The 26,254-nt window shown below is 45.2% G+C and overlaps 1 protein-coding gene across 4 annotated transcripts; it reads right to left on the bottom strand.

Annotated features, from left to right (window-relative positions):
• Window positions 1–515: 515 nt before the first annotated feature.
• Window positions 516–16,931, bottom strand: LOC112240228 (COP9 signalosome complex subunit 2-like). 4 transcript variants are annotated; one of them, XM_042315121.1, is made up of 13 exons: window positions 16,804–16,931; window positions 16,164–16,277; window positions 16,006–16,083; window positions 15,723–15,848; window positions 14,984–15,082; window positions 13,152–13,229; window positions 12,587–12,761; window positions 12,080–12,258; window positions 11,791–11,843; window positions 9,914–10,011; window positions 9,087–9,169; window positions 8,731–8,789; window positions 516–1,127 (listed from the first exon to the last, which is right to left on the bottom strand). In XM_042315121.1, the coding sequence occupies exons 1-13, from the start codon at window positions 16,855–16,857 to the stop codon at window positions 983–985; spliced, it is 1,341 nt and encodes a 446-aa protein (XP_042171055.1). In that variant the 5' UTR covers window positions 16,858–16,931; the 3' UTR covers window positions 516–982. The 4 variants fall into 4 exon arrangements, with proteins under 4 accessions (XP_042171055.1, XP_042171057.1, XP_042171054.1 ...); XM_042315123.1 differs by having other exon boundaries at window positions 14,984–15,073; XM_042315120.1 differs by having other exon boundaries at window positions 16,798–16,906.
• Window positions 16,932–26,254: the final 9,323 nt, after the last annotated feature.

The following is a 26,254-nucleotide window of genomic DNA, read 5'->3' as shown; positions in this document are numbered from 1 at the left end:
AGTTTCCTACCCACTGGAATTGTGATACACTGAATTATAAGTGAAATAATTAGTCTGTAAACAATTGTTAGAAAAATGACTTGTGTCATGCACAAAGTAGATGTCCTGACCGACTTGCCAAAACTATAGTTTGTTAACAAGAAATTTGTGGAGTGGTTGAAAAACGAGTTTTGATTGCTACAACCAAAGTGTATGTAAACTTCCGACTTCAACCGTATGTCTAGCCTTACAACACTGAATCAACTTTTGGATTAAAATTCTACCAGATTTCTGCTTTGCTACTGTTCTGTATGCAATGTGATGGATAACATAGATAGATTCACTCCCAACACTGAAAATGTATCTATTCATAAGTTTCTGCACACAAGCAATTGACTAACACTAAGAACAGGAGTCTGTTGCAAATACCGATATTTACAAATAATATAGTATGGAACCAATGTTAGCATGAGAGCTAAAAAGTAGACGGTATCTAGACCTACATTGAAATGTCATATACAGTAAATACAGTTGGAGAACATTAGTTTGTTTTATTCACAACAGCCAACGTGAATGCAATGCTGCAGCTACATGTTGTGAAAAAGGTTTCCCAACACCAGCTGCCAGTCAACAGGCACAAATAAACCATTGTGTTATTGTACTCAAACTGCCCACCGAAAAAAATACAGCACTTTTAAAAAGGTGTTGACAGTGATATTTCTTAAATCATTCTACTAAAGTCTTGTGAAAAACAAACACGAAGGGCTTGACGTAAACCGAGATGTCCCTTAGAGAGCGCTGATGTCTTCTAGAAAGCAGTATCTCTCCTTCTCTGGGAAACGCAGCGTCAGATCACAAAACATCTCTGTGCTGCTGTGTAGCTCCTCTCCGCTCAGCCCATCCACACTGGATCGTTTGGTTTCTATTCTGACACATTGGAACAGTTGATTGAGATTCCCCTTCCTATCTTTCAGTGCTGTCCATTGTCACATGTCAGTCAGAATCATGTGAGTTTGCTGACGATGGCTTGGTTGAGAGAGTTGAGTTGTTTAGTCCATTTGTCTAAGGCAGTGTAGCGCGCCCCTCCTCTCTTCTGGTAGTCTAGCTCCAACAGCTGGTTGACCTGGTCGATACGGCCTTGGATGGTGCTACGGGGAGGAAACCACAGCACAAGAGAGATCAGAGAACAATGGTTCAATAAATACAACACAAGAATGGACATTGGCATCCTAGCAACATGACTAAACATTCTTTCCATATTGGTCAGGAAAACAATTTAGAAATGGATCAAATATGGTAAACAATATTGTATAAAACAATGCATTTTTATATAAAAATGGGATCAACAACATCAATATTTGCATTTGATTATGGTTCAAAGTACACAAATCACTGTGGATAGCATTAGTTGGAGTCATTGTTGAACTTCTTTCACTGTTTGGTTTCTGTCAAGCACCTGAACCACTGATGTGTGTACTCTCTCTCAACCAATTATCACATCTACACTAAGCTGTCTGATGAACACATTCCACCACCTCCACATTTCACTACATACAGTACATATTCTGTTGAGCTCCGTGACAACGGTGGGAATGCAGGGTCAAATGTCAATCTGTTCCAGTTGACTGGCTGTAGATCTGATCAGGCTGAGGGTAGTAAACAATACACAGCAGTCTGCTACAGTAGCATGGGAAATAATAAAGACATGCTAGATAAGACACCCGCAAACTGTTGATTTCTTCCAAAGTTGTATTTGCCCAACGTTTGGATCAAAAGATCTTCATCCGGCTGACAAGGACCTTTGGGTCAAAACGTTGCACAATAAAACTGAGCAATCAACAGTTTACAGGTATCTTTCATCAGTTTACTTTTTGTAGCCTGCAAGTTACTGAATGTGTGCACGTACACTACTTCTAAACTAAATAATGAAACCAGTAATAAATGACAGATCTGCAATAAATTAAACAGGGAAGAATAACACCACAAACAGACGGAGAGAGAGAGAGACACCTGCCTGGAGGTGACAGCATTCCCTCCCACATATGCCCCCCTAGGCACAACTATGACAACATAACCAACAAAAACGGGTCACAACTCCTGCAGCTCTGTCGCACGCTGGGTATGTACATAGTCAATGGTAGGCTTCGAGGGGACTCCTATGGTAGGTACACCTATAGCTCATCTCTTGGCAGTAGTACTGTAGACTACTTTATCACTGACCTCAACCCAGAGTCTCTCAGAGTGTTCACAGTCAGCCCACTGACACCCCTATCAGACCACAGCAAAATCACAGTCTACTTAAACAGAGCAATACTCATTCATGAGGCATCAAAGCCAAAGGAACTGAGTAACATTAAGAAATGCTATAGATGGAAGGAATGCAGTTTGGAAACCTACCAAAAAACAATTAGGCAACAACAAATTCAATCCCCTTTAGACAATTTCCTGGGTAAAACGTTCCACTGTAATAGTGAAGGTGTAAACTTAGCAGTAGAAAATCTTAACAGTATATTTGACTCTCAGCCTCCCTATCAAATCTAAAAATCTCAAATAGAAAACCGAAGAAAATTAACAACAATGACAAATGGTTTGATGAAGAATGCAAAAATCTAAGAAAGAAATTGAGAAACCTGTCCAACCAAAAACATAGAGACCCGGAAAACCTGAGTCTACGCCTTCACTATGGTGAATCACTAAAACAATACAGAAATACACTACGGAAAAAGAAGGAACAGCATGTCAGAAATCAGCTCAATGTAATTGAAGAATCCATAGACTCTAACCACTTCTGGGAAAATTGGAAAACACTAAACAAACAACAACACGAAGAATTATCTATCCAAAATGGAGATGTATGGGTAAACCACTTCTCCAATCTTTTTGGCTCTATAACAAAGAATAAAGAGCAAAAACATATACATGATCAAATACAGATCTTAGAATCAACTATTAAAGACTACCAGAACCCACTGGATTCTCCAATTACATTGAATGAGTTACAGGACAAAATAAAAACCCTCCAACCCAAAAAGGCCTGTGGTGTTGATGGTATCCTCAATGAAATGATCAAATATACAGACAACAAATTCCAATTGGCTATACTAAAACTCTTTAACATCATCCTTAGCTCTGGCATCTTCCCCAGTATTTGGAACCAAGGACTGATCACCCCAATCCACAAAAGTGGAGACAAATTTGACCCCAATAACTACCGTGGAATATGCGTCAACAGTAACCTTGGGAAAATCCTCTGCATTATCATTAACAGCAGACTCGTACATTTCCTCAATGAAAACAATGTACTGAGCAAATGTCAAATTGGCTTTTTACCAAATTACCGTACAACAGACCATGTATTCACCCTGCACACCCTAATTGACAACCAAACAAACCAAAACAAAGGCAAAGTCTTCTCATGCTTTGTTGATTTCAAAAAAGCCTTCGACTCAATTTGGCATGACGGTCTGCTATACAAAATGATGGAAAGTGGTGTTGGGGGTAAAACATACGACATCATAAAATCCATGTACACAAACAACAAGTGTGCGGTTAAAATTGGCAAAAAACACACAAATTTCTTCACACAGGGTCGTGGGGTTAGGCAGGGATGCAGCTTAAGCCCCACCCTCTTCAACATATATATCAACGAACTGGCGCGGGCACTAGAGAAGTCTGCAGCACCCGGCCTCACCCTACTAGAATCCGAAGTCAAATGTCTGCTGTTTGCTGATGATCTGGTACTTCTGTCACCAACCAAGGAGGGCCTACAGCAGCACCTAGATCTTATGCACAGATTCTGTCAGACCTGGGCCCTGACAGTAAATCTCAGTAAGACCAAAATAATGGTGTTCCAAAAAGGTCCAGTCACCAGGACCACAAATACAAATTCCATCTAGACACTGTTGCCCTAGAGCACACAAAAAACTATACATACCTTGGCCTAAACATCAGCGCCACAGGTAACTTCCACAAAGCTGTGAACGATCTGAGAGACAAGGCAAGAAGGGCATTCTATGCCATCAAAAGGAACATAAATTTCAACATACCAATTAGGATCTGGCTAAAAATACTTGAATCAGTCATAGAGCCCATTTCCCTTTATGGTTGTGAGGTCTGGGGTCCGCTCACCAACCAAGACTTCACAAAATGGGACAAACACCAAATTGAGACTCTGCACGCAGAATTCTGCAAAAATATCCTCCGTGTACAACGTAGAACACCAAATAATGCATGCAGAGCAGAATTAGGCCGATACCCACTAATTATCAAAATCCAGAAAAGAGCTGTTAAATTCTATAACCACCTAAAAGGAAGTGATTCCCAAACCTTCCACAACAAAGCCATCACCTACAGAGAGATGAACCTGGAGAAGAGTCCCTAAGCAAGCTGGTCCTGGGGCTCTGTTCACAAACACACCCTACAGAGTCCCAGGACAGCAGCACAATTAGACCCAACCAAATCATGAGAAAACAAAAAGATAACTACTTAACACATTGGAAAGAATTAACAAAAAAACAGAGCAAACTAGAATGCTATTTGGCCCTACACAGAGAGTACACAGCGGCAGAATACCTGACCACTGTGACTGACCCAAAATTAAGGAAAGCTTTGACTATGTACAGACTCAGCGAGCATAGCCTTGCTATTGAGAAAGGCCGCCGTAGGCAGACATGGCTCTCAAGAGAAGACAGGCTATGTGCTCACTGCCCACAAAATGAGGTGGAAACTGAGCTGCACTTCCTAACCTCCTGCCCAATGTATGACCATATTAGAGAGACATATTTCCCTCAGATTACACAGATCCACAAAGAATTCGAAAACAAATCCAATTTTGAAAAACTCCCATATCTACTGGGTGAAATTCCACAGTGTGCCATCAGAGCAGCAAGATTTGTGACCTGTTGCCACGAGAAAAGGGCAACCAGTGAAGAACACGCACCATTGTAAATACAACCCATATCTATGCTTATTTATTTTATCTTGTGTCCTTTACCATTTGTACATTGTTAAAACACTGTATATATATATATATATATATATATATATATATATATAATATGACATTTGTAATGTCTTTATTGTTTTGAAACTTCTGTATGTGTGATGTCTACTGTTAATTTTTATTGTTTATTTCACTTTATATATTATCTACCTCACTTGCTTTGGCAATGTTAACACATGTTTCCCATGCCAATAAAGCCCTTTGAATTGAATTGAGAGAGAGAGAGAGAGAGAGAGAGAGAGAGAGACTCATGCTGGCCTTCTGCATTCCTCAAGGTGCAGGGTGGAAACTATGAGGAACTGAGAAATGAGGAATTCAAATGATCCCCGTACACGAAACGTCTTAACACACATGCACAAGAAACATGCTCTGCTTCGTCTTGTGATGCCTCTGTCAGCCAGGTACACTATACACAGTATACTAGGGCTGTCCCAACAACAAAAAATACTTTGTGTATGTTTATTTTTACATATATAGACACACCCTATTGTTTGAATAAAATCAACTATATGTTGACTACTGAGCATGTCTGATGCTTTAAGCACTGCAATTAAAAATAAAGACACAAATTACCAAAGAGGGAGCCAGAGATCAATATAGCTAACCAGAAAGACAAAAACCTGTTCCCAACCAGACCCTCCTCTTCCCGCTGCTGCTGGCCTCTGCAGCTTCTGCCGTCAGGCTCCTGAAGTAGCTTGTAATAGGCTACACCAACGGTCATCACCCTTTTCTATTTGGATTGGCAAGTTATTGTACCATTTCTACTGAGCTGCGTGCCAGTTATGATTTTCATATGCACATTTTTGTAAAACAGTTTCATTTCATTTATAATAAAGTCTTCATATCTCAAAATCAATGTCATGTGGTCAATAAGAATTCTACCTAATGAAAAAAGTAACTTCTATTGCCAATAGGTAAAAATAGCCTACATAATGCCAACAAATGAAAACACTGCAGCCCGCAGGTAGAAAAAATCCTGATAAAAATAAATATCCTATAAATCACATAAGAAGTAATCAGGTGGGCCTTTATGATGTTTCCACCCGATCAGGGTATTACATTTTTCCCTCTTTCATGCCGAGTGGTTATCGAAAGAGCTGGAAATATTTTTTAAATAGGCTACGTTGAGGAACTATTTTCATTCTCAATGGATGTAAAAACAGACTTTGTTTACATGCTGTTGAAGGCGAAGAAAACATTTATTTGAGAAGCTCCACAGTGATGGGGAGTTAAGACAATCAGAAATACTATCAGATCCCCAAATTGGCACACACTCGGCTAACAATGTGTCCACTCCTACAATGACAACGGTAAGACTGGAATAATAATATTGTGAACGCATTCAAATAAATGACAGTAACCAAACAATGTAAATAAGAAATGTTGGTAATTTATGTTAAATGTACTGCTGGTGATACTGGTGTACCATCCCACGGCCTGTAATGGATTAGTCCACTCAGACAGGCGTGAATCAGACAGGTGTCTCGTGTGCCATCATTTTTTTGAATATACAGTGCCTTGCGAAAGTATTCGGCCCCCTTGAACTTTGCGACCTTTTGCCACATTTCAGGCTTCAAACATAAAGATATAAAACTGTATTTTTTTGTGAAGAATCAACAACAAGTGGGACACAATCATGAAGTGGAACGACATTTATTGGATATTTCAAACTTTTTTAACAAATCAAAAACTGAAAAATTGGGCGTGCAAAATTATTCAGCCCCCTTAAGTTAATACTTTGTAGCGCCACCTTTTGCTGCGATTACAGCTGTAAGTCGCTTGGGGTATGTCTCTATCAGTTTTGCACATCTAGAGACTGACATTTTTTCCCATTCCTCCTTGCAAAACAGCTCGAGCTCAGTGAGGTTGGATGGAGAGCATTTGTGAACAGCAGTTTTCAGTTCTTTCCACAGATTCCCGATTGGATTCAGGTCTGGACTTTGACTTGGCCATTCTAACACCTGGATATGTTTATTTTTGAACTATTCCATTGTAGATTTTGCTTTATGTTTTGGATCATTGTCTTGTTGGAAGACAAATCTCCGTCCCAGTCTCAGGTCTTTTGCAGACTCCATCAGGTTTTCTTCCAGAATGGTCCTGTATTTGGCTCCATCCATCTTCCCATCAATTTTAACCATCTTCCCTGTCCCTGCTGAAGAAAAGCAGGCCCAAACCATGATGCTGCCACCACCATGTTTGACAGTGGGGATGGTGTGTTCAGGGTGATGAGCTGTGTTGCTTTTACGCCAAACATAACGCTTTGCATTGTTGCCAAAAAGTTCAATTTTTTCATCTGACCAGAGCACCTTCTTCCACATGTTTGGTGTGGCTTGTGGCAAACTTTAAACAACACTTTTTATGGATATCTTTAAGAAATGGCTTTCTTCTTGCCACTCTTCCATAAAGGCCAGATTTGTGCAATATACGACTGATTGTTGTCCTATGGACAGAGTCTCCCACCTCAGCTGTAGATCTCTGCAGTTCATCCAGAGTGATCATGGGCCTCTTGGCTGCATCTCTGATCAGTCTTCTCCTTGTATGAGCTGAAAGTTTAGAGGGATGGCCAGGTCTTGGTAGATTTGCAGTGGTCTGATACTCCTTCCATCTCAATATTATCGCTTGCACAGTGCTCCTTGGGATGTTTAAAGCTTGGGAAATCTTTTTGTATCCAAATCCGGCTTTAAACTTCTTCACAACAGTATCTCGGACCTGCCTGGTGTGTTCCTTGTTCTTCATGATGCTCTCTGCGCTTTTAACGGACCTCTGAGACTATCACAGTGCAGGTGCATTTATACGGAGACTTGATTACACACAGGTGGATTGTATTTATCATCATTAGTCATTTAGGTCAACATTGGATCATTCAGAGATCCTCACTGAACATCTGGAGAGAGTTTGCTGCACTGAAAGTAAAGGGGCTGAATAATTTTGCACGCCCAATTTTTCAGTTTTTGATTTGTTAAAAAAGTTTGAAATATCCAATAAATGTCGTTCCACTTCATGATTGTGTCCCACTTGTTGTTGATTCTTCACAAAAAAATACAGTTTTATATCTTTATGTTTGAAGCCTGAAATGTGGCAAAAGGTCGCAAAGTTCAAGGGGGCCGAATACTTTCGCAAGGCACTGTATTTGCCACTGCTCGACTGAAAAAAATCTTGGTCGACCAACAGCCTATTGACCAAACAATCAACTAAATGGGGTAAGCCCTAGAGCACACAAAACATTAGGAACACCTTCCTAATATAGAGTTGCACCCTTCGCCCTTTGGCCCTCAAAACAGCCTCAATTCATCAGGGACTGGACTCTACAAGGTGTCGAAAGGGGATGCTGGCCCATGTTGAATCCAATGTTTCCTTCCCACAGTTGTGTCAAGTAGGCTGGATGTCCTTTGGGTGGTGGACCATCCTGATACACACAGGAAACCCATCAGCGATCCATGTCTCAAGGCTTTAAAATCCTTCTTTAACCCGTCTCCTCCCCTTCATCTACACTGACTGAAGTGGATTTAACAAGTGAAATAAGGGGTCATAGCTTTCACCTGGTCAGTCTGTCAATGGGAGAGCACTCGGTGTAGTATACAAGAGGTATTCAGCCTCTCATAGAAATACGGAAGAGTCTAGAGAAAACATACAAGTCCTCCATGGCATGAATGTCTGTTTGATGCAAAAAACTTTTCCTAACAGTGGATTCCACACTCCTAAATGGTAGTTTGGGCCACAGATCAGATGCATGTCTAGGACAAACTTACTTGTCCAATATGCACTGCACCAACAAACTCTCCACGTCACAAACATCTATGTTCAGCTCCTGAGACAGAGGAGACAGAACACAGGGCGTTACACTTTGATCAATCCAAACAGCAACATCAGTGACCTAATAAATACATGATCTACTCAGCAAAGTTCATTATCAGATACATTATCAATACACACAGTGAAGTCAATGATTAACTCTAGCCTGGTCTCCGATCTGTTTGTGCTGTCCTACCAACTCTTATTGTAAAAATCATCATGCCAATGACCATAGGAATTGGCAAAAAAAGCACACAAACAGATCTGGGACCAGGCTAGTTAGTCCAGATGCCAGTGCTGTCCTCAGACTTACCTTAGAGATGAATGGGATGTGTATTCTAGTGTAAGGCTTGATGAGCGCGATAAGGACCTGGGTCCTGATGTTCCGCAGCAGCTCTGGAAAATAAGACAAAACAGCACTGATCAGAGTCTCTTCAGTCCACACCCCGTCCACCAGGGCACGCTCACCCCGTCCACCAGGGCACGCTCACCCCGTCCACCAGGGCACGCTCACCCCGTCCACCAGGGCACGCTCACCCCGTCCACCAGGGCACGCTCACCCCGTCCACCAGGGCACGCTCACCCCGTCCACCAGGGCACGCTCACCCCGTCCACCAGGGCACGCTCACCCCGTCCACCAGGGCACGCCACCACCCCACCCCGTCCACCAGGGCACGCTCACCCCGTCCACCAGGGCACGCTCACCCCGTCCACCAGGGCACGCTCACCCCGTCCACCAGGGCACGCTCACCCCGTCCACCAGGGCACGCTCACCCCGTCCACCAGGGCACGCTCACCCCGTCCACCAGGGCACGCTCACCCCGTCCACCAGGGCACGCTCACCCCGTCCACCAGGGCACGCTCACCCCGTCCACCAGGGCACGCTCACCCCGTCCACCAGGGCACGCTCACCCCGTCCACCAGGGCACATTCACCCCATCCACCAAGGCACACTCACCCCATCCACCAGGGCACACTCACCCCATCCACCAGGACACATCATCTCAATATGCAGATACTGGTACAGTTTGTCTCAAGTTTGTTGAAACCTCGTCTTCAATGCAATACTTCCATGTCTCGTTCATCAACAAATGTGAGAAAGCCCACACATATACACACAGGCACACAAACACCACTCACCCTCTATGTGTTCTCTGATGAAGGGGTCATCCATGATACTACTATGGTTGGTCTTCAGTATCTTCTCAAACTCTGTGATGTCATTATTCTGATAGGAGCTGAGAGTAGACACACAACAGTAGAACAGTCACTGGGTTAGAATAATGACATTACAATCCATAAAATAATGACAGACAGTTGAAGTCAGAAGTTTACATACACCTTAGCCAAATACATTTATTCTTACTTTCACAATTCCTGACATTTAATCCTAGCAATAATTACCTGTTTTAGGTCAGTTAGGATCACCACTATTTTAAGAATGTGAAATGTCAGAATAATAGTAGAGAGAATGATTTATTTCAGCTTTTATTTCTTTCATCACATTCCCAGTGGGTCAGAAGTTTACATACACTCAATTAGTATTTGGTAGCATTGCCTTTAAATTGTTTAACTAAGGTCAAACGTTTTGGGTAGCCTTTCACAAGCTTCCCACAATAAGTTGGGTGAATTTTGGCCCACTCCTCCTGACAGAGCTGGTGTAACTGAGTCAGGTTTGTAGGCATCCTTGCTCACACACGCTTTTTCAGTTCTGTCCACAAATGTTCTATAGGATTGAGGTCAGGGCTTTGTGATGGCCCCTCCAATACCTTGACTTTGTTGTCCTTAAGCCATTTTGCCACAACTGTAGAAGTATGCTTGGGGTCATTGTCCATTTGGAAGACCCATTTGTGGCCAAGCTTTAACTTCCTGACTGATGTCTCGAACTGTTGCTTCAATATATCCACACAATTGTCCTTCCTCATAATGCCATCTATTTTGTGAAGTGCACCAGTCCCACCTGCAGCAAAGTACCCCAACAACATGATGCTGCCACCCCTGTGCTTCACGGTTGGGATGGTGTTCTTCGCCTTGCAAGCATCCTCCTTTTTCCTCCAAACATAGTGATGGTCATTATGGCCAAACAGTTATATTTTTGTTTCATCAGACCAGAGGACATTTCTCCAAAAAGTATGATCTTTGTCCCCATGTGCAGTTGCAAACCGTTGTCTGGCTTTTTTATGACGGTTTTGGAGTAGTGGCTTCTTCCTTGCAGAGCGGCCTTTCAGGTTATGTCGATATAGGACTCGTTTTACTGTGGATACAGATACTTTTGTACCTGTTTCCTCCAGCATCTTCACACGGTCCTTTGCTGTTGTTCTGGGATTGATTTATACTTTTCGCACCAAAGTACGTTCATCTCTAGGAGACAAAAGGCGTCTCCTTCCTGAGCGGTATGATGGCTGCGTGGTCCCATGATGTTAAGGGAGGAGACCAGAGCTAAAGAGCAAATGGCTTTCAAATGGGCTTTTTATGGTCGATGCCATTCAATCCAGCATCCGCTGTGTTAACGAATGTGGAGCCCGTGAACGGTAGAGCATTCATGCTTCTCACACTGTTCAGAGCAGACATACCAGAAACCCCTCCCCAACTACACCTGTCAACCAGTCATCGTCTGGGAAACAAACACGAGCTCACAGAGGCCTCAGCCTTGTTTTACATTTTGAGAGAGGGGTGTCAGAGCCACAGCCTAGGAGCGGTTCCATTTCCTTCTGCAAGTGCATCAAAATCACAGAGCAGACCCTCTGTGTCATGGATCCCAGACTGATCATAAATTAGGTTGAAGAGACGCCACAGCTGAACCCGTGGTTAAAGGGTATCTTCACTATGTTGCACCTCCATCAACCACTTATATGTGATGTAAAACAATAACAGTTTGGGTCAACTGACAACTCAGCACAAATAAGTGGAAATAGGTTGTAAATAGTGACGTTATTGTTTAACTGATGCCTTGGCTTTCTACCCTAAAATATCAGCAACACCGCCATGGATGACTAGAAGCACACACGTGTTCTTACCTTACTAGATTTGTCATGGCCAAGATCTCTGGGTCGTTTTTATAGGGTTTGGCCTGTCACAGAAAAACACAATAAGAACAGCCACTGTAATACAACACTTTATCAAGCAGTGTTTGCTGCAGGTGATTTGACTTTGATTAATGCAATGTTGCCTCCAACAATATAAAGGTACGGGATGCATCCACCACGTGTATTGTTCCATAATGATAATGTTAGTATTTGCTCTAAGGGGATGAATAACATTTAATTTAACTGGACTTAACTAAACTGAATTGAATGAGTGTTGTACCTCCTGTGAGTCGAAAGGGTTGATTCCAGACTTCATGAGCATGTTGGCCAGCACCAGGTACTTCAGACAGGTGGTTCTCCTGGGGCTGCCTGACTCATCGTAGTTCTTAAACGCCTCAAAGAAGTCTGTGTGGGCCTTCTCAAACTCCCCCTCTCTCAGGTGCATCTTACCCCCACACTCTGGGGAAGGGGACAAAACCGGAACAGGCCTGTTAGTACATCACATAAACACACGCAGTGACTGACACACACACATCTTTTTACCATCTTATACAATATTATCGGTTTTATCCACGATAGTGGCAAACCTCCCCGAGTCTTCCTACACGTCAGTTTACAAGGCGTAACCATAGAATTACTATTCTAAGGGGGATTATTTTTCTACGGTCAATGTATTTATTCAATGTAAAACGCTGTGTGTGTGGCTCCAATGCAATACATGTCAAATATAATAATGTTGACAGCTATGCTGCCTTCAGGGTTTCATCTGTCTACGGTGGTAACACACCCCTGATGACTCCCATAATGAGTGGGTGAGGGATAGCAGACTTGATGTGCAGGGACTGTTCATACAGGGCCTTCAGCTTCTTGTTGTTCTTCTGGGCTGTGTACATCTGGATCTCCAGAGCATAGATCTCCAGGAGCTGGGTGCCTTTCTTTAGGTCGTCCTCCCCGTCATCTGTCTAGAGAGAGACATAGATATACACCATTACAGATCACACACACACATAAAAGACCATAGATCCCCAATATCCTTTGTCTGCACTGCACATAGATATAGAACTTAACAGATCAGATATGCACATAACAGACCACAGATCTTCAACATTGTCTGTCTGCAGTGCACATAGATACAGATATACCACATAATAGATCAGATATACACATAACAGACCATATATCTGCAACATCACCTGTTTCCAGTGCACATAGATATACAACATAACAGATCATACCAGTATACAACAACAAAAATACTGCTAGCAGCCATATTGGGAACTTAGCTACTCAGATGGCTGTGTAAACCCCATCAGACTAAGCGTTGTCTCAGACTACCACCTGTCTTACTGTACCTGACAGGACTGGTGCAGCTGTCTGAGGATCTTCTGTAACTTCCCAAATTCCTCCCTCTCCAGGTACAGCTTGCCCAGCTGAGAGACAACCAGAGGACGACAGTTAAAACAGGCGGAGAGACAACAAGAGGACTTTAGTTAAAACAGGCGGAGAGACAACAAGAGGACTTTAGTTAAAACAGTCTGAGAGACAACCAGAGGACTTTAGTTAAAACAAGCTGAGACAACAACAGGACTTTAGTTAAAACAGGCTGAGAGACAACACGAGGACTTTAGTTAAAACAGTCTGAGAGACAACAAGAGGACTTTAGTTAAAACAAGCTGAGACAACAAGAGGACTTTAGTTAAAACAAGCTGAGACAACAAGAGGACTTTAGTTAAAACAAGCTGAGACAACAAGAGGACTTTAGTTAAAACAAGCTGAGACAACAAGAGGACTTTAGTTAAAACAAGCTGAGACAACAAGAGGACTTTAGTTAAAACAAGCTGAGACAACAAGAGGACTTTAGTTAAAACAAGCTGAGACAACAAGAGGACTTTAGTTAAAACAGGCTGAGAGACAACACGAGGACGACAGTTAAAACAGGCTGAGAGACAACACGAGGACTTTAGTTAAAACAGTCTGAGAGACAACAAGAGGACTTTAGTTAAAACAAGCTGAGACAACAAGAGGACTTTAGTTAAAACAGGCTGAGAGACAACAAGAGGACTTTAGTTAAAACAGTCTGAGAGACAACAAGAGGACTTTAGTTAAAACAAGCTGAGACAACAAGAGGACTTTAGTTAAAACAGGCTGAGAGACAACAAGAGGACTTTAGTTAAAACAGTCTGAGAGACAACAAGAGGACTTTAGTTAAAACAAGCTGAGACAACAAGAGGACTTTAGTTAAAACAAGAGGACTTTAGTTAAAACAAGCTGAGACAACAAGAGGACTTTAGTTAAAACAAGCTGAGACAACAAGAGGACTTTAGTTAAAACAAGCTGAGACAACAAGAGGACTTTAGTTAAAACAAGCTGAGACAACAAGAGGACTTTAGTTAAAACAAGCTGAGACAACAAGAGGACTTTAGTTAAAACAGGCTGAGACAACAAGAGGACTTTAGTTAAAACACTGAGACAACAAGGAGGACTTTAGTTAAAACAGGCTGAGAGACAACACGAGGAGGACAGTTAAAACAGGCTGAGAGACAACACGAGGACTTTAGTTAAAACAGGCTGAGAGACAACACGAGGACTTTAGTTAAAACAGGCTGAGAGACAACACGAGGACTTTAGTTAAAACAGGCTGAGAGACAACACGAGGACTTTAGTTAAAACAGGCTGAGAGACAACACGAGGACTTTAGTTAAAACAGGCTGAGAGACAACACAGAGGACGACAGTTAAAACAGGCTGAGAGACAACCAGAGGATGACAGTTAAAACAGGCTGAGAGACAACAAGAGGACAACAGTTAAAACAGGCTGAGAGACAACAACAACTTCTATGTTTGTGCTATAACTATCACTAAATAAGGATGTTAGGGTGATGTTTGGCAAACAATTTAACACAAACAGATCTCGCTACCAGTCTAGGGCATTGCAGAGGTAGAAACTCCCAAACACAGAGGCCTGACAAACTGCCAGATCAGATATTGTCCTACCCATAGAAATAAACAGAAACATTGTGTACTACATGCATATGTCCCAATTCTCACTTGTTCACTTCACTTTATTGATTTGAGAGGAAATTACTAGTCCCTGCCACCACCAATCCACTGCTTTTTGATTTTTGTGGGAAGTAGTAACTGAGTGCATACTAGGAAAAAGCTGATATTATTTTGACACACCCTACCTTTGTGTTAGTTTTGAACCAGAGTCTGTCGTTCTTGGCATCCTTCAGAGCGTCCAGCGTCGTTTCATAAAACTCCTGCAGCAGGTCCATCTGTGACACATAAAACAACCAACCACAGCCCACATTAACACCTCAGTCATGTAGAACATGAACCTCAGCCTACATTAACACCTCAGTCATCCAGAACATGAACCTCAGCCTACATTAACACCTCAGTCATCCAGAACATGAACCTCAGCCTACATTAACACCTGTCATCTAGAACATGAACCTCAGCCTACATTAACACCTGTCATCTAGAACATGAACCTCAGCCTACATTAACACCTCAGTAATGTAGAACATGAACCTCAGCCTACATTAACACCTCAGTCATCTAGAACATGAACCTCAGCCTACATTAACACCTGTCATCTAGAACATGAACCTCAGCCTACATTAACACCTGTCATCCAGAACATGAACCTCAGCCTACATTAACACCTCAGTCATCTAGAACATGAACCTCAGCCTACATTAACACCTCAGTCATCTAGAACATGGAACCACTGCCACCACTTCATTCATACCAATAGGACTGACCCAGAGTCAGTAACTTTATTGGCCATATAAGACAAAAGTTGTAAGAAATTGATATTGATAAAAAGTTTTTTTTTTTAATGGAATAACAAACAGTTCACATCACTTGAGCTTTGAGGCCAAAAACCCTTTGTTCTAGTTCCAGGTATTGCGTCTATACCTGTTTGGAGGTGGAGATGTAGTCTAGGATGGAGTTGATGGACTTCTCTGAGTAGTTTCTGGTCACAGCGCTCCTGATGTACGTCAACAGCTGCTTGTACCGAGACATCATCTCTGGGAAGTTGGTCTGCAGGACACACACAGTTCGACAGGAGAGACAGGGCATTGAGTTGCAGTGGGAATGACAGTATGTCATAAAGAAAAGTCACAAGCACTAATCATACGGACTCAGAGACGGAGAGTAGACATTTTGAGACAACACCACAGAGCATTTCATTTCTTACTAGCTTGAAGTTGATTTTGATCATCTGTTTTAGGGCTTTGAACCCCCATTCTCCCTTCTCTCCCTCCAGCTCCAATACCTGCCAATAGAGAGTATACATTACCATCGTACACTCATCAATCTGTGAGTGAGTGGAGCGAGTGAGTAGCCAGTACCCACCTTCTGAAAGCTGTTGAGAGCTGCTTTGGGGTCATCCTCCTTCAGTGCTTTGGAATTGTAGTACTGGTTTTCCAAGTCGACATTTGGCTCTGAGTTACTGTCCTCGGAATATTCCTGGGTTGAAACATAAACTCAGGACATAAGTTAGCTGGCTATGAGTTAACACAACAAAAAATGATAACGTGACAGAGATGTTATGATTGGGATAACGGCTTGCCATAGCTGTTTACTAAGTCTAAGTAGCTAGCTGTTTTCTCTAACCAGCAACGGCGCATGCGCGGCCACAGGGTAGTTATCTACACCTAGCTAGCTAAACGGTTGTATGTTTGTGGCTAGCTATGGTAACATAACATGCTATAATAAATTGACTAGTACAGCTAACTCAGTATACTATAGCAAACTCAGTTTCCCCCATGCCAAGCAGCCGAGCTTAGCTAGCACTAGCAGCAACTCTGCAAGCTATCCTCGCCTTTATGCTAACGTTAGCTGAACTAGCTATCTATCTAGGTAGTTTAGCTACCTAACTAGCTAACTCCCCTGCTCCGACCTAGCTAATGAACATATACTAGCTAAGGAAACAGCTCTGATTAAACATCAATAAACAAGGAAATAGAAACGTATTATGTAAACTTACGCTTACCAGATCATAATCTTCTTCATCGTCGCACATGAAATCATCTTCCATGTCAGACATCTTGACGGGTCTTCGGAGACAACAAACACATCGCAGCTCTACAGCGCCACCAAACACTACGCCGGTTTCAGCATAGTACTGCATTATTCTTTCTGGTATTGTAGTTCGCTTTTCTACCGGAAGCTGTCGCTGTCACATCACAGTATAGATCTGTAACATTTCTAGTCTTTTCAATTAATTCAATTTGACTCACTGATAACTATCTTACCTTATCATCCTAGAAATAGCCATAAAAAACTTACATCACAAATCAAAGGGACAAGCATGAGGACCATGTATTTATGAAGTCTTACCCCTGCCTTACCTCCCTAATCTTACCTAATTTACACACACAGTATATAGATTTTTCCTATTGTGTTATTGACTGTACATTTGTTTATTCCATGTGTAACTCTGTGTTGTTGTTTGTGTCACACTACTTTGCTTTATCTTGGCCAGGTCGCAGTTCTTAATGAGAACTTGTACTGGGCTACCTGGTTAAATAAAGGTGAAATAAAATATTTAAAAAGTCTACCGGATATATCAGGGACTCGTCCCTATTGTAAAACTGAAGAGTGCAGAGATGGTAGTGTGTGTGTGTGTTTGTGTGTGTGTGTGTGTGTGTGTGGAGGGGGAGTCATATACATACACACAAATTTGCGATTTTTGGTTCCAACCGCCGTGTCTTTGTGAGACGCGGAGTAGGTGAACGGAAAAGCATTCCTCTTGAAGCTGGTTGAGAGAATGCCAAAAGGGTGGCTACTTTGAAGAATCTAAAATATCAAATATATTTTGATTTGTTTGTTTGACACTTTTTTGGTTACTACATGATTCCATATGTGTTATTTCATAGTTTTGATGTCTTCACTATTATTCTACAATGTAGAAAATAGTAAAAATAAAGAAAAACCCTTGAATGAGTAGATGTGTCCCAACTTTTGACTGGTACTGTACATACACACACATTGACAGGGGCTGAGTCACTGGCTTACTGGTGCTCTTTCATGCCGTCCCTAGGAGGGGTGCGTCACTTGAGTGGGTTGATTCACTGATGTGATCTTCCTGTCTGGGTTGGCGCCCCCCTTGGGTTGTGCCGTGGCGGAGATCTTTGTGGGCTATACTCGGCCTTGTCTCAGGATGGTAAGTTGGTGGTTGAAGATATCCCTCTAGTGGTGTGGGGGCTGTGCTTCGGCAAAGTGGGTGGGGTTATATCCTTCCTGTTTGGCCCTGTCCGGGGGTATCATCGGATGGGGCCACAGTGTCTCCTGACCCCTCCTGTCTCAGCCTCCAGTATTTATGCTGCAGTAGTTTATGTGTCGGGGGGCTAGGGTCAGTTTGTTATATCTGGAGTACTTCTCCTGTCTTATCCGGTGTCCTGTGTGAATTTAAGTATGCTCTCTCTAATTCTCTCTTTCTCTCTTTCTTTCTCTCTCTCGGAGGACCTGAGCCCTAGGACCATGCCCCAGGACTATCTGACATGATGACTCCTTGCTGTCCCCAGTCCACCTGGCCGTGCTGCTGCTCCAGTTTCAACTGTTCTGCCTGCGGCTATGGAATCCTGACCTGTTCACCGGACGTGCTACCTGTCCCAGACCTGCTGTTTTCAACTCTCTAGACACAGCAGGAGTGGTAGAGATACTCTTAATGATCGGCTATGAAAAGCCAACTGACATTTACTCCTGAGGTGCTGACTTGCTGCACCCTCGACAACTACTGTGATTATTATTATTTGACCATGCTGGTCATTTATGAACATTTGAACATCTTGGCCATGTTCTGTTATAATCTCCACCCGGCACAGCTAGAAGAGGACTGGCCACCCCACATAGCCTGGTTCCTCTCTAGGTTTCTTCCTAGGTTTTGGCCTTTCTAGGGAGTTTTTCCTAGCCACCGTGCTTCTACACCTGCATTGCTTGCTGTTTGGGGTTTTAGGCTGGGTTTCTGTACAGCACTTTGAGATATCAGCTGATGTACGAAGGGCTATATAAATACATTTGATTTGATACATTTGATTTGATTTGATTGACCCAGTTGCAATCCCACACTGAGAAATGGGTCTGAACCATGACAAGAGGTTTTCAGCATTTTGATCGGGTCAAATCATTTGTTTAAAGGGATTTCAACAGGCCAGTCTCTGGGGTACTCAGAGAAAAAAACACCCTTGGCAGAGTTGGTTTGTTCTCAGCAGTGAGGGACTCACTGAGGTATGAACTATGAATGTGGATCTATTGGAGTGTTTTTTACTAACATTGCGTGATAACTCTGGGAGGCCGTTTCTGAATAGAGTGGAATCAACCCTGTGGATCAGGTTTAAAAATATTTCATGACCATTTTAAAACAGTGTTGGCTGCCACTCTATGACACACACACACACACACACACACACACACACACACACACACACACACACACACACACACACACACACACACACACACACACACACACACACACACACACACACACACACACACACACACACACAGTGTTGGCTGCCACTAACAGCATGTGTCCTGTCTGTAATCTCTCTCTCCCTCACTAGGGAGCTTGTTTTACACCAGACTCACTAACATATTTTATTACTGAAGAGATTCCTTTTCTGAGAAGACTGATTTCTAATTTAAGAAAGAGGCCTGAGACGTGTCATAACCGCATTGTGGAAGACAGAAGAGCTTTAGTTGGTTTATCCCATTATTCTGGACGCGTTGGAGCATAATATTTATAATATCATCTGATGGATCCAGCACCAGAGAAAGGAGAGCAGGGCAGGATGTGTCAGCATGCTGTTACTGGTAAACAGGGCTCCTCCACAATATCCAGTGTGTGTGTGTGCAGAGATGGGCAAAAATGTCAAAATATCCTAAAGACTAATGTATCAAAACAAAATACAACAATAACCTCAACAACATTCTTAGTAACGGTAACAAAAAAAAACATTTGACTTGCTATGACTCTGATATGTGGTTGTTTATCTACTTTAGTTGAATGCACTGACTGTATGTCACTCTGGATGCTAAATGACCAAAATGCAAATGTAAAAATGACCACTTGCAAAGCATGGATATTATTATTATAATAAGCCACACCCCTTCAGATGGACAAAGATACAGCATCATGTATCTTGTAATAAAATACCCTAAAGAATGTATGAAAATAACATGCCAAATACTGTTGTCAACAATACATTTTTATAAAGATATTTACTTTCAAAATACAGAAAATACATAATAGACAGACTATTTCAGTCAGATGTCCTGTGCAGTTAGAAATGGAACAAATACATGTGTGAACCAAGCGCCTTTTCAATTTCACCTTATTTTAGAAGAAATAGTCCATCATTTTCTATCAGGACTGTTGAAAAGTATTTTGTATTTTGAAAATACATAATACAGCTATCTAAAATATCTTGTTACAAAATACACTGGACTATAGTTCAGGCCAGTGAAATACAGATTACAAAATACTCAAAAGTAATTTAAATATGCATTTTAAATACATGTAACATAAATACTGCCTCTGGTCTCTCTCTCTGGGCCTGTGATCAGTGATCAGACCAGCTCTGGTCTCTCTCTCGTGGCCTGTGATCAGTAATCAGCCCAGCTCTGGTCTCTCTCTCTCTTGGCCTGTGATCAGTGATCAGCCCAGCTCTGGTCTCTCTTTCTCTTGGTCTGTGATCGGTAATCAGCCCAGCTCTGGCCTCTTTCTCTGGGCCTGTGATCAGTGATCAGCCCAGCTCTGGTCTCTCTCTCTCTTGGTCTGTGATCGGTAATCAGCCCAGCTCTGGCCTCTTTCTCTGGGCCTGTGATCAGTGATCAGCCCAGCTCTGGTCTCTCTCTCTGGGCCTGTGATCAGTGATCAGACCAGCTCTGGCCTCTCTCTCTGGGCCTGTGATCAGTAATCAGACCAGCTCTGGTCTCTCTCTCGTGGCCTGTGATCAGTGATCAGACCAGCTCTGGTCTCTCTCTCTGGGCCTGTGATCAGTGATCAGACCAGCTCTGGTCTCTCTCTCTGGGCCTGTGATCAGTAATCAGACAAGCTCTGGTTTCACTCTCTGTGTCTGTGATCAGTAATCAGCCCAGCTCTGGTCTCTCTCTCTGGGTCTGTGATCAGCAATCAGCCCAGCTCTGGTCTCTCTCTCTCTTGGCCTGTGATCAGTGATCAGCCCAGCTCTGGTCTCTCTCTCTCTTGGTCTGTGATCGGTAATCAGCCCAGCTCTGGCCTCTTTCTCTGGGCCTGTGATCAGTGATCAGCCCAGCTCTGGTCTCTCTCTCTGGGCCTGTGATCAGTGATCAGACCAGCTCTGGCCTCTCTCTCTGGGCCTGTGATCAGTGATCAGCCCAGCTCTGGTCTCTCTCTCTGGGCCTGTGATCAGTGATCAGACCAGCTCTGGCCTCTCTCTCTGGGTCTGTGATCAGTAATCAGCCCAGCTCTGGTCTCTCTCTCTGGGCCTGTGATCAGTAATCAGCCCATCTCTGGTCTCTCTCTCTGGGCCTGTGATCAGTGATCAGCCCAGCTCTGGTCTCTCTCTCTGGGCCTGTGATCAGTGATCAGCCCAGCTCTGGTCTCTCTTTCTCTGGGTCTGTGATCAGCCCAGCTCTGGTCTCTCTCTCTCTGGGCCTGTGATCAGTGATCAGCCCAGCTCTGGTCTCTCTCTCTCTGGGCCTGTGAGTCAACTCAGCCAGACTTCTCATTATCACACTGACTCACATTGTCTGTCTGTGATGAATAGGACCATTTCACCAACCTGCTAACATCAACCTACTGGGTAACATCAACCAATAATGATTAATTGACAGTCTCTATGGATACGTGCTTCAAGCTTATCTTCCTCCATCCCCAATACCTGCCAATGGAGAGATTAAATAACCACCATCAATTTGGTGTGTGTGTGTGTGTGCGCGCATGTATGAGTTGATTGTGAGTGTTTGTGTGTGCACGCTGCCTGTGTATATTTGTGTGTTATTATAAACCTCTCCTCTCACCTCTCTCTCTCTCTGGTGATTCATGTAATAACTTTAAAACATGGATATTATTCCCCAACCTCTAATGTAAACAACAGGGTTTATCTGCCGTTTCATTTGGGATTGTCAAAAACTGCTTCAGGCTGCAGTTAATAATGCTGATCCAGTAAATGTAATCTTGTTTCTGACAGTTCCTTAAACATTAGCAGCCCCTTTAATGTGTCTCCAACAGGGCAGCTGGCAACCATGGCAACCACCATGGCCCTGTGTCCTCTACCCAGCATGCAGTCTGATTTTATACTTCTCTCTAAATGTGTTTATCTAGGAAAGAGCTCACGGAAGGGGCCCTAACTCTCTTACACACACACACAGATACAGACGCACACACACAGCAACAAGAAAACAGAATGTCTAGTCACGCATCTTGGGCAGGTTAGGGAGGGAACACAGCTCTGATGACCCTGGGGTTCTGGCATGGAGAAGAGAGAGGGAGAGCACACACACACACACACACACACACACACACACACACACACACACACACACACACACACACACACACACACACACACACACACACACACACACACACACACACACACACACACACACACACACACACACAGATGCACAAACACACACACACTCTCCTTACCTCGTGCCCTCTCCCTCCCTCTCTTTCTCTCTCCCCCTCTCTTCTCCATGCCAGAACCCCAGGGTCATCAGAGCTGTGTTCCCTCCCTAACCTGCCCAAGATGCGTGACTAGACATTTTGTTTTTTTGTTGCTGTGTTTTTTTACAAGGTAGAAGCGTGTCTTACTTTTATACAGCAATCTGTGTTCGGCAGTGATGTTATTGCACTTCAAACCCGGCTTGGAGAGCAGAAAACACACTGCTGCCAAGTCCACACACACCCTCTCCACATCGCACGCGAGCTGGCTGTGGTATGTGTCTGGTAAGGGGTGTGTAGGTGGTTGAGGTTTGGGGGTGGGGGTACTGTATGTGTTAGTGAGGGTGTGTATGTGGGGGTTTAGTGTGTATGTGTGTGCTGGGTAGAGGGGTGTGTACATGCATGTGCTTGTGTAGTGTATGTTTGTAGTGTAAAGGGGTGTTTGTTGGTCAGGTGGAGTGTGTTTGTAGTGTAAAGGGGTGTGTGTTGGTCAGGTAGAGTGTGTTTGTAGTGTAAAGGGGTGTGTGTTGGTCAGGTGAAGTGTGTGTTTGTAGTGTAAAGGGGTGTGTGTTGGTCAGGTAGAGTGTGTTTGTAGTGTAAAGGGGTGTGTGTTGGTCAGGTGGAGTGTGTTTGTAGTGTAAAGGGGTGTGTGTTGGTCAGGTGAAGTGTATGTTTGTAGTGTAAAGGGGTGTGTGTTGGTCAGGTGGAGTGTGTTTGTAGTGTAAAGGGGTGTGTGTTGGTCAGGTGAAGTGTATGTTTGTAGTGTAAAGGGGTGTGTGTTGGTCAGGTGGAGTGTGTTTGTAGTGTAAAGGGGTTTGTGTTGGTCAGGTGAAGTGTGTTTGTAGTGTAAAGGGGTTTGTGTTGGTCAGGTGAAGTGTGTTTGTAGTGTAAAGGGGTGTGTGTTGGTCAGGTGGAGTGTGTTTGGGTGTTTAGACAAACAGAGGCCATCCACTTCTATACCACGCCATTGTCTGAGGCTTCTATCACCCTGACACCAGACTAAACCCCAGCCCCCTGGACCACCAGACCAGACACCCAGACTAAACCCCAGGCCCCTGGACCACCAGACCAGACACCCGGACTAAACCCCAGCCCCCTGGACCACCAGACCAGACACCCAGACTAAACCCCAGCCCCTGGACCACCAGACCAGACACCCAGACTAAACCCCAGCCCCTGGACCACCAGACCAGACACCCAGACTAAACCCCAGCCCCTGGACCACCAGACCAGACACCCAGACTAAACCCCAGCCCCTGGACCACCAGACCAGACACCCAGACTAAACCCCAGCCCCCTGAACCACCAGACCAGACACCCAGACTAAACCCCAGCCCCTGGACCACCAGACCAGACACCCAGACTAAACCCCAGCCCCCTGGACCACCAGACCAGACACCCCAGACTAAACCCCAGCCCCTGGACCACCAGACCAGACACCCAGACTAAACCCCAGCCCCTGGACCACCAGACCAGACACCCAGACTAAACCCCAGCCCCCTGGACCACCAGACCAGACACCTGGACCTGAACCAGTCAGCCCAGAGTGCAGGGTTCAGACTAAACTTCCCAGCCCCTGGACCAGACACCCAGTATGGCCAGACCAGACACCCAGACTAAACCCCAGCCCCTGGACCACCAGACCAGACACCCAGACTAAACCCCTGGGGAGCCCCTGGACCACCAGACCAGACACCCAGACTAAACCCCAGCCCCCTGGACCACCAGACCAGACACCCAGACTAAACCCCAGCCCCCTGGACCACCAGACCAGACACCCAGACTAAACCCCAGCCCCCTGGACCACCAGACCAGACACCTAGAACCTGAACCAGTCAGCCCAGAGTGCAGGGTTCAGCTACCCTTCCTCCATTTGGCTGGGGCTGGGTATATGGCTGGGGAGAGGTGTATGGCTGGGGCTGGGTATATGGCTGGGGAGGGGTATATGGCTGGGGCTGGGTATATGGCTGGGGAGGTAGGTGTATGGCTGGGGAGGTTGGGGAGGGGTATATGGCTGGGGAGAGGTGTATGGCTGGGCTATATGGCTGGGGAGAGGTATATGGCTGGGGAGGGGAGGGTTGGGGATATGGCTGGGGAGGGGTATATGGCTGGGGAGGGGTATATGGCTGGGGAGGGTATATGGCTGGGGAGGGGTATATGGCTGGGGAGGGGGCTGGGGAGGGGTATATGGCTGGGGAGGGTATATGGCTGGGGAGGGGTATATGGCTGGGGAGGGGGTATATGGCTGGGGAGGGGTATATGGCTGGGGAGGGGTATATGGCTGGGGAGGGGTATATGGCTGGGGAGGGGTATATGGCTGGGGAGGGTATATGGCTGGGGAGGGTATATGGCTGGGGAGGGGTATATGGCTGGGGAGGGTATATGGCTGGGGAGGGTATATGGCTGGGGAGGGGTATATGGCTGGGGAGGGGTATATGGCTGGGGAGGGTAGGCTGGGGAGGGGTATATGGCTGGGGGGGAGGGGTAGGGGGGGTATATGGCTGGGGAGAGGTATATGGGGAGAGGGAGGGTATATGGCTGGGGAGGGGTATATGGCTGGGGAGAGGTATGGCTGGGGAGGGGTATATGGCTGGGGAGAGGTATATGGCTGGGGAGGGGTATATGGCTGGGGAGGGGGCTGGGGAGAGGGTATGGGCTGGGGAGGGGTAGGGTATGGCTGGGGAGGGTAGGCTGGGGAGGGGTGTATGGCTGGGGATGGCTGGGGAGGGTATATGGCTGGGGAGGGTATATGGCTGGGGAGGTATATGGCTGGGGAGGGGTATATGGCTGGGGAGGGGTATATGGCTGGGGAGGGTATGGCTGGGGAGGGGTATATGGCTGGGGAGGGTATATGGCTGGGGGAGGTATATGGTATATGGCTGGGGAGAGGGGTATATGGCTGGGGAGGGGTATATGGCTGGGGAGGGGGCTATATGGCTGGGGAGGGGTATATGGTGGGGAGGTATATGGCTGGGGAGGGGTATATGGCTGGGGAGGGTATATGGCTATATGGCTGGGGAGGGGTATATGGCTGGGGAGGGGTATATGGCTGGGGAGGGGTATATGGCTGGGGAGAGGGTATATGGTTGGGGAGGGTGGGTTGGGGAGGGGTATATATGGCTGGGGAGGGGGGAGGGTATATGGCTGGGGAGGGGTATATGGCTGGGGAGGGGTATATGGCTGGGGAGAGGTATATGGCTGGGGAGGGGTATATGGCTGGGGAGGGGTATATGGCTGGGGAGGGGTATATGGCTGGGGAGGGGTATATGGCTGGGGAGGGGTATATGGCTGGGGAGGGGTATATGGCTGGGGAGGGGGAGGGGGTATATGGCTGGGGAGGGGGCTATATATGGCTGGGGAGGGGTATATGGCTGGGGAGGGGTATATGGCTGGGGAGGGGTATATGGCTGGGGAGGGTATATGGCTGGGGAGGTATATGGTAGGGGTATGGCTGGGGAGGGGTGGCTGGGGAGGGGTATATGGCTGGGGAGATATGAGGGGAGGGGTATATGGCTGGGGAGGGGGCTATATGGCTGGGGAGGGTATATGGCTGGGGAGGGGGCTGGGGAGGGGTATGGCTGGGGAGGGGGCTATATGGCTGGGGAGGGGTAGGGGGGAGGGTATATGGCTGGGGAGGGGTATATGGCTGGGGAGGGTATATGGCTGGGGAGGGGTATATGGCTGGGGAGGGGAGGGGTATATGGCTGGGGAGGGGTATATGGCTGGGGAGGGTATATGGCTGGGGAGGGGTATATGGCTGGGGAGGGGTATATGGCTGGGGAGGTTG

The sequence above is a fragment of the Oncorhynchus tshawytscha genome, unplaced genomic scaffold (assembly GCF_018296145.1).
Source record: "Oncorhynchus tshawytscha isolate Ot180627B unplaced genomic scaffold, Otsh_v2.0 Un_contig_5571_pilon_pilon, whole genome shotgun sequence".
Lineage (NCBI taxonomy): Eukaryota > Metazoa > Chordata > Actinopteri > Salmoniformes > Salmonidae > Oncorhynchus > Oncorhynchus tshawytscha.
This window is presented reverse-complemented; position numbering and strand designations above follow the sequence as displayed.

Coding starts and splice junctions, on each gene's coding strand:
- LOC112240228 (XM_042315120.1), bottom strand. CDS start 16,857: ATGTCTGACATGGAAGATGATTTCATGTGCGACGATGAAGAAGATTAT. Junction 10,012..11,790: donor GCCATGACAAATCTAGTAAG/GTAAGAACACGT, acceptor GTCTACTCTCAG/CTCCTATCAGAATAATGACA. Junction 8,790..9,086: donor ACATCCCATTCATCTCTAAG/GTAAGTCTGAGG, acceptor CCTCTGTCTCAG/GAGCTGAACATAGATGTTTG.